Raw genomic sequence first — 14,529 nt, forward strand, 5'->3', positions numbered from 1 at the left:
CACTTCAATGAGGGTCTTTGTCTTTGTCTCAGACCCCTTAAAAGTCTGAGACGGGAGCACTTAAAATTGGCACTTCAAGAGGAAACATCTTGTTGATATGATTATATGAACAGACGATTAGAAAATATCTCTAATGAAGAAGACGTATCTGAAACCTAAACACAAAAGGAAGCTAATGTTTTAGTATAAGATTGTTCACACCTTATATTTGTATTTCTTTAGGAATTGAATAAGCTAATTCAGATTTCATTTGACGTGAAAACAGTGTATGTGTTGTCCAAATGATTAAGTAACAATCATATAAGATAGTAACACGTTTGCCCTAATTGTGCATTTGTTTGAACATCCTACTTTTGTGATGTGCATGCATGCTGCCTATAGCTATAAGCCTAGTTAGTTTGCCTAGCTTCTGTTTGCCTTGTAAGTTCTCTCTGGAGCAGTCTGCTTTTAAAATGATATTTTTGAAATTCCTATGTATAAACAAGCTGAATTATATCGACCCTGACTAGAGGCTGGCTTTGTGCGCAGGCAGGACTGTCCTCTAGTGCAAAGGTTGAATCCAATTGGAATGTGAAGCTTTATTCAATGCTCTTTAAAGCCCCAATCCAAGATGGCATTCCCTGTTCAAGAGCTAAAGCTAATGTTACACCTAGGCTAGCCACTGTTCTGCTAGCTTCTGTACCTCAGTGTAATCTCTCATCGAGCATTTCTGCCTCACTCTGACTGAAAAAAACAGAAATGTGTTTACTATCCCTACTCTAAGACAAACGAGTATCTGCTACTTGCTATTAACAATATAAACCTTTAAAAAAAGCTATCCAACAACCACTTTGTTAGCATACAAAAAACTACAGCTTCCATGAAGTTTCACTAACCAAAACACGTCATTGCACCTGTTGATTTCACCCCTACCCATGATACCCCTGTTCAGAAGCCAAGAACGGCCATGCACTGTGATCTCAAGATGACAAGTTTATTTATTAGTTTGTTATCTTGAGATAAATTATCTCACAATAACAAATCTAATTTTCTCATGAGAACAGGTTAATTTTTCTGTTATCTCATGATAACAAAGCTCATTTTGTTGTGATAACGGGTTAATTTATTTCTTTAACTCAACAAAACAAGCTTTGTGATCTTTAGATATTGAAATAATCAACCCATTATCACAAGAAAACAAAAGGACGTTTCTTTTAATGAATTATGTTTATTCAGAGATCAGGAGTGCCAGTGCAGCAGCTGTGCTCTCTGTTAATGATTATTTTTATTATGATTTCAAGAAAAAAGTCTTTCATTTTCTTGACATGATAAAACAAATTAACCCGTTATCACGAGAAAACAGGTTTTTCTATCTTAACGTAATTAATTCAGGATCTCAAGATCAATACTTATTTAACTAATTGGAAGTAGGACACTTCTTGGCTGCTGTTCATCCTGCCCAGTCTTGCTGTTATTACAGCCATGTCCAAGCTAGCTGCAAACCACTCGACTGGGCTCTTGGGCTTGTGGGAAATGGTGTTTGTTGAAGGCCATTTCAATTTTAACATCCTTATCTATGCTTCCATGAACCACACAGCACACTGTTAACTTTTGTTATGTTGTTGAGCTCAATGTTAAGTAAGAAAACCTCATTAAAAGTCACATTATATATATATTATTAAAAATGTCCATCAACAGTTTAATTATATAAAACATAATATATACAGTATGATTAACGTTACATTTCCTTTCTGAAAACCATAAAGTGTTGTAGTGAATACTGATGTAAGCTTAGAATATGGATAGTAAACCTCATATAGCCATAGTGCTACTAAGCTAGCCTGGCAATCTGGTCTCCCACCAAACTTTGTTTTTGTTTTTTAAAAGTGTGTATTATGCAGGCTGAAACACTTTAATATTATTTTGAAGCTAAAATAAAAGCTGCATTTTCTGGCCAAAAACACAACAATCTGGGATTGGGGCTTTAAAGTCTGTATGAAATGTTTTGAAGAACCCCCCCACCCCCTTGACTTTACCTGATGTAAATTTTAGATGTAGATTAAAATATGATCTCACATGTGAGACTTTTTCTGTTCCACAGCGGAACAGAGTAATAAGTGTATTTTATAAACCTGTCTTTAAATTGTTCAAAGACTGGTCCCTACTTTGTAGAGTACATAGACCCATACACACATACACACACACACACACACACACACATACATACAGTATATCCATACAGCACACACAGTGCGTCGTGGCACAGCCTGAGTGCGGAGCAGTAGTGGTTCAGCCCTTTTTTTTCCTATTTGTGCATTTTTCATTCTCGTACACATATTTACTGAAACAGAACAGTATTTACACACGTGCAGGTTCTACAGGTTCAAACCAGCAAACTGAAGTGGAACCAGCGACATCACAGACGCTTCTTTTTTCAGCGAACATTATGCAACTCATTTTCTACTCATGTACTTTTACTTTTTTTTTATTTGCTTGATGTTAAATTGACACAGTCAACTGACTTTTTCTGTTTGGAGAAAAAAAAAATGAATTCATGAAGTTTGTGTTGTAGCAAAACTCTTGTAACAAAGGCCCCTGAGTGTCTTCAGATGTTCTAATGATACTACAATGATCACATTCTTGTTTTTGCATATAGAACTTCTGTTTCTGAATGTTGATAATCCAACTTAACAAACCTTTAGATTCGTGTAACAGAGGCCCCTGAAGCACACTCTCCAGTCAGAAAAGCTTTCTGTCCAGACCTCTAAGCTCTTTGAGTCTCGCTGCATGCTCCAACACTGAAACATGCATCCTCCGCTGCAATGCTGATATGTCAGAATTTATAACAGCTCCACTGTTGTGTAAAAGGCTCAGTTCACTCAAATGACAAAACATAAATAAAGACTAAAATTCTCTCTCAGCTCGTGCAGCCTCTAGTCATGCAGACAGTTTTGGTTCTGTTGCTTATAAGCTATTTTTCCAAGCTTGAGATTTCTGCCTACACTCTAATACAGTGGAGGAATTTCAATTGTGGTGCTCACATGACTGAAAAATGACATTTAAACAAATCAATAATAGAATCAAAATTCCATTCACCTCTGTTCTATTGTTGCTGAGTGGTGGCAGAATGTTAGACAATCTTAAAATGTTGCGGAGTAAAACCAGAACTTTGTACATGGCTAGATACCAGTACAGGTAAGTTAGAAAATATGTTTTTTGTCATTTGGGTGAAATGACCCTTTAGTGTCTCAGGGTGCCAAGCATTTAAACCTGCTCTCTATATCACTCAGAAGCAGACCTCTTTCTTTTTCTTTTTCTTTCTTTTCTTTTTTTTTTTTTTCTTTGACTTTCTTTGTTTGAGAATCAAATAAAATGTCCCCTAAAATGATTTAATATTACATTAAAGCTGCACTAATTGATATTTTTTTGGCCACTAGGGGGCAGCAGAAGAGACTGTTGCCACCTTACAAAGTTTTTAATGGCTAACAAATTAGCAAACAGCTGCCTGCTCAAACATCAAGCGACACGATCATTCATTTGGACGGCTGTTTGATCAGTATCATGTTATAACGGCAAACGTTTATTGTTGTAACAAGATGTTTTACACATTATAACAAAAGATTTACCACATACAAACATATCACCTTATAATAACATGAAGTATTATCTTATAATAACAAGTTATCATGTTATAATATGAAATGTTTAATGGTAAATAGAATTTTGTTTCTACTTATAACATGATAATAACATGAAATAGCTCGATATAATATAAAAATATCTTGTTACAACAATAAAATTTTCACATTATTACTTCATACTGATCTGTTTTTTCTGGTGTGGCAGCAATAACCTTCTGTAGTTTTATTCTCAAAAACCTCAAAAATCTGTACATGCTCACCAGTTAATTTGCATCTGCTGTTTGGTGATGGGCAGTTTTTTTTTTTTTTCATAAAAACAGCTGCCTGATGCTGCTAGAAATGACTGACGAAAGCAGGATTTGCTGGTTGTAACAGCAAAATAATTCTCGGCTTGTTCGTCACTACAAGTGACACCTTTCACATTACACATCTGATCTGTTGTTCATATAAAATATTGATTAGTGCAGCTTTAAAAATGATGCAACAGTAATAATTCTATGCATAGAAACACCTCAACTAAATTAAAGAATCTGCTACTTAGCTAAGAGGAATCCTGCAGGTTACTTTTTTTTGTTATGGCCATTACAGCAGATTGATTCAAGTGAACAATTTTTGCTGTAACTCTGTAATTGACTGCTCGTACCTTTTTGCTGTGGATTTGTCTTGTTCGGTTCAACTTTTTTTTTTTTTTTTTTTTTTTTGTTGCTGCTTCTCTGAAACAAACACTGGCTTTTCAACTCCAAAGGTTGTTCTGTAAAAGAATATGAACAAAAAAAAAAACATGCCTTTCTCTCAGATTCCTCAACTTTACTGAAAAAAAACAAAACAAAAAACAAACAAAAAACAACATCTGGTATCCTGGTTGAAAGCGCAGGCTGAGATCATTGAGTAAAATATAAAAATGGAAAATGTTTACAAATAGGTGTCATTGTCATGTTTGATCAATTTTTGCCATGTAAAATTGACGCTCGGTTCAATTGGACTGGTTCTTGGTGTTGTGTAATGAGACAAAGAATGAGTTTCCTCACCTTGTCTTTAATCCAACTTTTGGGATGGGTCAGCATTACATGGATACAAGTGCACCTCCGATATTTGCCTTAGAACTTGCAGAGGCCATAGTTCACATTCAAGTGAAGTGAGTGTATGCAGGGGCCTGGGCCCCATCCCCGAGTCACCAGTGCGGACTTTCTCACACTTATCTACCTGTGAAATCCTTCATACCTCTCATAACTGGTCAATGACTGTATCAGCAAACTGCATCAGGTGTTTTTTCTACATGCTTTTTACACAGATTATATGGATTATTGTATTAGTAGATTTTGGTGCATCATTTTTAATGTAATAGCTCTTAAGCTTGTAGTTCAAGTTGTTGTTTTTTTCTTTCATTTTTCTAGATGATTGTTTTGTGTTAATATTGTCAATTTGAAATAGCTGTTATTTGCTTATTCTCTACTAAGAGTTCTTACCTTTATAATTTTTAAATGCTACATGACCCTAATTAATTAAAATGACTTAATAACCATTGTAAATACGGTATTGTGCAAACCCCATTTTCATTCATTTCAATTGCTAGTGTTCTATAAATTACTTTTTTGTCTAGACACCATTTCTCTTTATGAAATAAAGAAACGTGCATATCAGCTTTTATGTTGTGTGGATGTTTTTGCAAAAACGTGGCCAAATGTTGGTCAGTTTTATAGCTGCATGAACTGATCTTTTTTGGCTACTTGGGGGCAGCAGGACGAGACGCAGACACAACACAGACATACAACCTTATGAAGTTTGAAATTTTATAAGGTGAGTTGTGTCAGTGTCCACCTGATGAATGTGAGTCCAATATTTGATCTCCTTTTAGCTCTGTTTTGGTCTCCACCAACCTCAGAGAATCATATTACCCGCTAAATCCTCCACTTCGTTTATCCATCTAATGCATAATGTTCCCATAACATTACTAGAATGTTCCTTCAAGAGTTCTGTTTAGTAACCCTCTCACAACATTTAAAGAAAGTCATGCAAATGTTTTTGTCCAACAAAACATTCCCAAAAATTCTAGTAACCACATGAAGTAATGTATTTTTATGGATCATTTTTCAAACAGTCCGCTGAGGTTCCCTGCTGGATATTTTAGTTAACCCTCCCACAACACTCTTACAATGTTATGCAAATCTTTGTTGTGTTTGTTTAAAGAATAATTCCCAAAACGTTCTAATAATCACAAAAAAGTTATGTTTTTTTTTTAGGGTAATTTTTGTAACGTTCCCTGCTGGTTGCTCTTCAAGTAACACTGCCACAACATTCTTAGACTGTTGCACTCAAGTTCTTACTCATAGAAACATTCCCAAAACATTAGTAACCTTCCTGAAACATTCAACTGACCTTCCCAGAATGTACCACAATGTTAGTTTTTTGCAGGAAAAACTTGTGATTTGAACATCCAGAGAATATTAGAAGGAAAGATTCAAGGAATCATCCAGGAACAGTCAACTAACCTTACCAGAATGCTCTGGGGATGTAATCATGAAAAAAAATTAACCGTTTTATCTAAGGAGTGTAATGCAGGAATGTTGGTCCCTGAATATATCATTGACTTAAACCGTTATGAGCCTAAATGCAGGCAGAGGATCTCGGGCTGCATCTCCAGAGGAGGAACCAGAGGAGGAACCAGAGGAGACTGAAGGTTCAGACTGAGCTGCTGGAGATCAGGCAGGTGAGCTGTTTCTTCAGTTTAGAGGTTCTACTAATTTAAAAGTGTTGAATGCCTGCAGAATTTTCTTTCTTTTGTGTGTATTATACTTATAATGTTCAATTAATGAGATATCAATAAACACCAATATATTAGGAATAAAAAAACATATATTACTACAATGAGGTTACTGAAAATGAAATAATCAGTATTTATACTTAAAATTAAAATTTCACTTCTGATAATGTATTTGCAAAAGAGGTATGAATGAAAATTCTGAGCTGGAAATACTGAAAATATTTGAGTTTATGAACTCAAGAAAATTGTGGTAACTGATTGCCTCAGTTTTTTTTTGAGTACTGTTAACTTCTTTGTTTTTTACAGTGCATGTACAATTGGAGTATTTGACCCAGAAAAAAATCAATCATGCTTGTGCTAAGCGGACCATGAATATTCTCAGGAAATCTTTTGTGAAATAATCTGGACAGAGCAGCTGTAGAATATCTTGTTGTGGACAGTTTTGGACAGAGGATGACCAACTGGCTGACATCACCGTCTTTTGCAGGGACATGCTAGGACATTATAGGGCAGCTACTCAAGTGAAAAAAGGGCACTACTCTCATTTCTACAAAAGAAAAAAGTTACATTTTATGGCACATCTTTTTCTTACTTAGATATGTGTTTCTTTTACAGTGGTGAATGTAATTAAGTATGCTTATTCAAGCACTGTACTTAAATACAATTTTGAGGTACTTGTACTTTACTTGAGTATTTCGATTTTATGCTACTTTCTATGTCTGTGTCACTACATTTATCTGACAGCTTTAGTTACTAGCTACTTTACAAATTTGCTGATTTTTACACACAAAAACATATGACGAGTTTATTGAATATGATGTTTGGTGCTTCATGTAAAACATTTCATGGTTCCAGCCTCACAAATTTTCTGCTTTTCCTTTTAATTATTTTAATAAAGTTAATGTATTTGGATAACTGTTGAGGCTTACACTCCATCCATCCATTGTCTGTAGTTAGCAGTTAAACCTATTATGCTGCATGTCTTTGGACTGTGGGAGGAAGCCAGAGAACCCGGAGAGAACCCATGCAGACACAAGGAGAACATGCAAACTGACCATGCAGCCACAAACTCCCACCCAGCCACCCTCCCAGCTGGGGGACTCAAACTCAGAACCTTCTCGCTGTGAACTGACAGTGCTAACCCCTGCATTACTGTGCCGCCCTGAGGTGTAGACTGTTGGGACTAAATAGAAAAAGAAAAAGGAGTAAAAAATGTCCCACAAAAAGGGCACTTGTCTGGACTAAGACGTTTAAAGCTCAACTTGGAAATTCAAGTTCACCTGCTGCCTTGTAAATAAAATTTAACTCAATTTGTAGATTACATTTGTTTCACCTCAGAAATTAAAGTCCATAAAGTTGATTTTCCTACAATGTTCTAGTTGTCTCGACAACTCAAACAACTCGAAGTTTAACTTTCGGAAATTCAAACATTTGAGTTCAAAATTCAAGCCTCATCAGAGCTCTTTGAGTTAAAAACAAGAGGTGAGTGGACATAACTAAACTAAATGGGCTGTAGTTTTTTACAGTGTAGAGGCCACCTGCTGTCTATCTGTGCACGTGTCCGATCTGGGAAAAGTTCAGCTTCATTAGAGCCACAGAGTGAGACAAAAACAACATACCAGTCAGACAAAACAGTCTGGTCCTGCTGAAGAGGCAAACGTGTTTAATAGATTAAAAAAAAAAAAAAAAAAAACACACACACACACAACAGAAAAATTCACAATCAAAGCTGAAATTTGTTAGATATTAGGCTACTCTCAGTCAAAACAAAATGTTGAAATTGAAGAGCCCTTTTGTTCTGCAGCTCTTCTCAGAGAGTTCCCTAATCTTTTTTGTGGTTGCCAAATCCACAGTCTAATTACAATCTTCAGTCAAAGATTTTTGCTACAGGCTTTTGGTCTCATTTTATGAGCTGTCACATACGCTGTGAGTCAAATAGTTTTGATTGAGATTTGATTCATGGTCTCTAAAAAGCGTCCACCATCATAAATAGCAAGTAATGAGATGCTGGAGATATCATTTTCATAGAACATGAAGCCAGTTATTAAGCTTCTTTTGTCTTTGAAATGTCATGTTAATATATTGGAACTGGAGTTGTTGTTCATGCACATTACTGTATAAACATACTGTGAAAACAGAAAGTTAAAGTTGAGAGAGGATGAGATGATTCGCTTCACGATCAGGATCCCTCGGTCCCTTTAGAACTCCCATATGCCTCTACCATAGTCCCAAAAGTCCTCAGTCGTTTTCAGTTTACTTTTTCATGATTGAAGACAGCTCCAGAATCATGCTCTGAAAGACAGGAAGAGGTGTGGACAACACATGGTTATTATTCAAATCACAAACACAAAGACATTTCTCTTTGCAGCAGCTGAAATTTTTTTCAGACTGACTGGTTTGATTTGTGACCTCGCTGCAGCAATGTATCCATGAACTCCAAGGGGTGTCGGTACATTGTGACATCACTGGTGGGTGTGGCTAACGAGGCAATAGAGCACCCTTCTGACCACACCCAACAACACCCAGCTATGTGTGGTCAAAGTTGCAACAGACTAAAAAGTTTCAACCAGAGAGGGCACTGAATATGGAAGTTTTAGAAAGCCTGAATAAAAATAAATGAACGAAACAAAGTGAAATACAATTCACATAGTTATAGGTATTTTGTTTTTATGTATGACTTTAATGTTAGAATTAAAGAAAAAAACATTGTTGTCATAAAATATGTTTAATAATATAAAAAACATTATAAAATATATTATATTAAAACATAATACATTTATATCAGACATTAAAAGGCAAACATTTTATTAAAAACAAACATACGTATTTCTTCAAATAGAGGCTGGGGCCTTTATTTATCTCAGCTGCAGAGGATACCAGGCCTTTATCTGAAGCAGGCTTATATTAGAGACAGGCCTTTATGTCTAATTTCATGAAGTTCATAAAAATATGTGTTGTTTTCTGATGACAGTCTGCCCAGTTTGCCCTGATAATGAAATGAAAAATGCTTTACAGCCCTTTGAGGTCATATCTACAGTCATATTGTACAACAATATATGCAATAATATAAACACAACAATAATTTCTTTGTTTCATATGTCAAAATGAAATTATGCTTTCCTCCTGTAAAACAAAATATGACGTGTCACCTCAACCTTATTCTTAACCCTTCCCAGAGGAGGGTGTTACAGCCACTGGAGTTGATGTGAAACACCAAGTCACGTTACTGTCAGTCACAGCAGAACTTCTGTCCACGCTCTTGGGAGAGCTCCAGTTGGCTCACAGCAGGGCCTATGAGTTGGCTGGCTGGCAAACTAGCCGGCAACCCCTGCAGGCATCAGCTTGCTGTTATGCCAGTTTTCTGAGTAGGGTTAGGGATGAGGTTGAAGTGAGGTTAAGGTTAGACTCTGACACAACACTGGGTAGAAAAACGTGACCTGCCGTGGCTGAGTCACTGTCCTGGACCTGACCACTTTGTGGCATCAGATACCATCACAGCTAATTGAACAATTTATCAAATGCCTGGAAGTTACAGCCAATTAGAGGCAGAGTAGGGACAGGTATTCCACAAGAAGGCACATCGAGCAAATCAGTTCAGTCTCTTCCCTGAATGTCCGTGGGCTGCTCCATGGACAATGTCAACACCAACCCCAAACTGTGCGATTAGTCAACTCTACAATTTGCTTAAACTATTTATCAATATTTTATTCTTGCACAATGCCACTTGACATTTTGATCTAGATGATTAAAGGCTGCAGCTGCTAGCACTGCTAACATTAGCCACACTGTGTGGTAGGCTGGCAGCTGACAGCTGCTGTCAGTTCTAGGTGAATGATGCCATTTACCCCCACACACTGTGACCCTTTTCAGTCTGAAAAGGTGTGTTGTTGTCATGTTTTGTAGGATAATGTGGCATCTGAACTTGTAAAATTGTAGAATGGAATTCAAATGTCTCTCTATTTTTTCAGACCATGTTTAACACTAACAATTAATAGCTTGCATGCATTTTTAACTGTTTGCTGAGAGCTTCAGACTAGTCGACTTGTCTAAATGAAAATTTGCACTTAGTCGACAGGGAAATTAGTCACCAGGAACATCCCTACCCCGAAACACCATTCCTCACATCAACCATGGTCAAAAGTCCATGCACTGAACACAGCAGCACCTTCAAGTCCAGCAGATGCATGTCCTGCTGCACAAAGGAAACTCATGTGATACGAGAGCATCCGGGTCACCTTGCTGTTCTCTGCAGGGGCCAAAGGCTCAAACATGTACAGCCTTACTCCAGGGATGAAGTTATCATCCTCTCCCTCCTCCAGTGGACAGAATTTCTTGGCTATTTCTAAGGCTTTTATTGTGAAATATTTGCAGGAATGTGTTGTTAAAAATGAGCACTGAATGGCACTGTTCCATTACAAAATACAATTCGGCTGAGACATTAACAGACCTACACCCACCGTGATTGAAATAGTATGCAGTATTACAACAACAACAAAGATCAACAAAGTGTTGAAAATACTTTTAATTTATCAAATTAAAGTGATGGAAATGTACATTACGCTTAGCTGTCATGCACCAAACCAACCATGGAGGTGAGGGTGAACTAGCACCTCTCCGGCTACTGGTCTGTGCTGGAACTGAACCAGCCGTCCTCCAGTGACTGAGCCTCGTTCCCACAAACTGAGCTACTGGTGCTGATTCAGGACACTGACCAGCTGTTGCAGTTTTTCACTGTGACATGAATGGTCAGTGCCACATTAAAATGCTAAATGCAAAGCACAGTCATCAGTTGTCATGAGGAGTTGTCATGGAGGCATGTTATTCAAAAACAATCAACTGTCTAGTGACAGCCTGGGGGCAGAGCTTAGTGTCAATAACACCAGCTGATTGCAGCCATACATAAACAGGAAATACATATGACAATGTCAGTGTCATTGTAATCACTTTTTTTTTGGTTTGATTTACTTTTATTTTAAGCTTTGTGAATCTTCTATAATGACACTGTTTTTCAGCCTAGTGTTAAGTTAGACTTTAATTGAACCATACAGCTTCATTAATATTTAGTTGTACTCTTCAGAATGCTCTGTACTCACCATGGACATCCTCCTCCCAGCAGCAGGAGGCGGTGGGGTCATGATTGGACTCTCTCCCTGGTTGAGGTGCTGGGCCTCAATGTCCGCTCCACTCTGAGAATCGGTGCTGTCAGACGGGGTAGCCAGCTTTCCCTCCGACATTCCTCGGGACATGAAACTGCACTTCCTGGCTGTGGGGTAGTGGTCGCTCTCCGGAGAATCACTCATGTCACTGAGCTCCTTACAAACACTCACTCTGCTCTGCTTCCTCTGCGGGTTCCTCAAGGCGGCCGGGATCTCCATGTGGCCAGCAGTGAGCGTGGGCCGCGGCCCTGCGTACTGCGGCTGGACCGAGCCGTGAGGTCCGTTTGACTCGTCGCTGCTGCACGAGGGCTTCCTGTTGTCCAATGTGTAGCGCCGCTCCACAGCTCCAAGCTGCCGGAGTCCTGGCATATCAGCTTGGCTCGGCAGGTACGCCAGTGTGGGCTGCTGGCTGGAGCCGTTGGACCCCTCGTGATTCTGAGGGGCAGCTGGGGCCAAATTCAAAGGCAGGGTCTCACCACGAGGATCAGGCACAGCAGAGCAGGTCATCTGTGTGAGCTGCATCAACCTCTGTGGTGAGGAGTTTGTGAGCACACAAACCTGCTGCACCATGGAGTTTTTCTTCGACCTGTACACGCTGTCATCATCTCCATATTTGTATCCATACAAGCTCTGTTTGATCTTCTTCACCCCCAGATGGAAGATCTCCAGAAGGTTGAGGAATAAAGAAACTCCAGCAATTACAAGCATGAAAACCATGAAAATGTTCTTCTCTGTTGGCCGAGACACGAAACAATCGACACTATTGGGGCAAGGCAACCTCTCACACTTGTAGAGGGGAGACAGTCCAATGCCGTACAGAGCACACTGCCCTATAATGAAACCCACCTCCACCACTGATCTTGTTAAGATATGAAAAACATATGTGCGCAGCAAGGAGCCTCTAAGGGGAGCTTTCCTCACTTTCTTCTGTTCATCTAGTTTCCTGAGCTCTCGCTCAATCCTCTTATGGTCCTCTTGGACAGGATCTGTTCCCTCAAGCTCGGCTTTCAGACAGGCTTTCTTCCTGTGTCTTTCCTTCTCGAGGGTCCTCAAACGGTACAATGCGTGCCCCATGTAGACCAGAGACGGAGAGGACACGAAGATGATCTGCAGGACCCAGTAGCGGATAAGGGAGATGGGGAAAGCCTGGTCGTAGCAGACATTCTTGCAGCCGGGCTGCTCTGTGTTGCAGACGAACTCGCTCTGCTCGTCATCCCAGACGTCCTCGGCCGCGACGCCGAGCACAAGCATCCGGAAAATGAAGAGGATGGTGAGCCAGATCTTCCCCACGATGGTGGAGTGAATGTGGACCTCTTCTAAAATACTCCCTAGTAAGTTCCAATCCCCCATTTTCTGTCACATTATTATTATCTGCAAATGAATAAACACATGAGGAGTTTGTAGGTTTTTCATCAAATGTAAGTACAAAGTACAAAATGTCATACAAATGGTTTTACTTACATGTTTTCTAGGGTCCTTGTCTTGTGCGCTTCAGCATAAAGCCATTATGAAAGAGCAGATTGGTTTGTGGAGACATTGGGGCTCATTTTTTGTCCCTTGAAGAGAGACGAGACCCCTCTGTGCAGTGTAGCTGACACTATTTCAATGTTGTTGCAATCTAGGACTCCAGTTTGAAGCATTGATCCACCACATGGCCCTATGATGCCCTGAGGTTAGTTTCACCCTCCCACTTTTAACAGGACACTAGACTGGAAATAGCACCAACTGAGATGTCAATACACAACCATGAACAATGTGTCCAGTTTTCTTGCTGATAAAGTACAACAGTATATAAGTGTGTTTGCAACTGATGACAAAAAAATTCTGTTTTTCTCTACTTCTGATCAGACTTTGATGAACAAAAGACTAAACTCAAGGAGCCTCAGTTGATCTTACTTGAACATATGAGTTTAATACAGAAGCTTAAAGATACAATAGAAGCAACAATGTAAATGTTGCAAAATCTGTTAGGACTTTTTCCAAGACTCAGGATATCTGTGTACTGGACAGGCTGACACTCCTAAGACAAAAAGTCTGAAGGGAACTGAGGCCCCACAGGTCAACCACATGTCAGGTATAATGATATATCAGGCACTTATTTAAGTTATTAAAAGTTGTCTTTAACTCTCTGACACCAGCCTTGTGGCAAAAGTTGCTTTGTCCTTTTCCTGTTTCAACAGACCTTATCAGCCATATCAGTGTTAGACCACACTGATCCCTGCAGCCAGGTGGGGGCTGCTGTGGGTGTACATGTTCAACTATCACACAGTGGGTGGAAAATAACTGACTACATTTACAGTACATCAAGTAGGCCTACTTATTTACAACTTTGGGGTACTTGTACTTTACTTAAATATTTCTGTTATGTTGCTTTATACTTTCACAACAATTTGGTATAGTAGTATAATACTTTTTACTCCTCCACATTTATCTGACAGTAGTCTTGCAGACGGCCGAAGAGAAGTATGACTCCACATATGATCAGTCTGCTATAGGGGGAAAAAATGATCTGGCTTGTTTGTATTTCTGTAAACCCTTCACAATTGTCTTGGGTGGCGCTAAGACCAGGATGCAGAGAAAGGTGCCCCTTCAAAACTTGTTTTAGTGGAAGACTTGCACATGGGTAGGTGAGGCCAGGCATTAAAATGGCAAAATCACTGCAAAAACAAAAGATAACAGCTGCTAGCATGTTTACATTTGTACCATTAGTGACTCAGGTGCTAATTTGCCATTATTAGCATTGTTAGCTCGGATGTTGTTGTTTCCTGGGACTTTGCTGACTGAAACAAGCATCCGATGGCAGGCTTATACTCAGAGTACCTCTGGTGAGTCCAACTAATCTGACAGCTCTAGTTACTTGTCACTTCTTTAGAATAAGAATGTACATGTGATAGAATACAACACTTTGTTGAGTTTCTTAATGTAATGCCTTATAAAAAAACAGTGTATAGTTGGGACACGTTTCAGTTTCATTGAGTTGAGTTTAACCAAA

At 38.8% G+C, this 14,529-nt stretch overlaps 1 protein-coding gene across 1 annotated transcript; it reads right to left on the reverse strand.

Annotated features, from left to right (window-relative positions):
- Positions 1-7,681: 7,681 nt before the first annotated feature.
- Positions 7,682-13,214, reverse strand: gja10b (gap junction protein alpha 10 b). Its single transcript, XM_084737321.1, has 3 exons — positions 12,999-13,214; positions 11,475-12,908; positions 7,682-8,673 (listed from the first exon to the last, which is right to left on the reverse strand). Exons 2-3 carry the CDS (start codon positions 12,885-12,887, stop codon positions 8,635-8,637), a joined length of 1,452 nt encoding a protein of 483 aa, XP_084593447.1. The 5' UTR covers positions 12,888-12,908; positions 12,999-13,214; the 3' UTR covers positions 7,682-8,634.
- Between the last annotated feature and the right edge of the window lie 1,315 nt (positions 13,215-14,529).

The sequence above is a fragment of the Lutjanus erythropterus genome, chromosome 15 (genome assembly GCF_056507025.1).
Source record: "Lutjanus erythropterus isolate fLutEry1 chromosome 15, fLutEry1.hap2, whole genome shotgun sequence".
Taxonomy (NCBI): Eukaryota; Metazoa; Chordata; class Actinopteri; order Lutjaniformes; family Lutjanidae; genus Lutjanus; species Lutjanus erythropterus.

Bases quoted from the DNA above. Each gene is read 5' to 3' on its own strand.
- gja10b (XM_084737321.1), bottom strand. From the start codon at position 12,887: ATGGGGGATTGGAACTTACTAGGGAGTATTTTAGAAGAGGTCCACATT. The intron at 8,674-11,474 runs GTGAGTACAGAG...CCTGTCTTTCAG, and splicing joins CTGGGAGGAGGATGTCCATG to AGCATGATTCTGGAGCTGTC.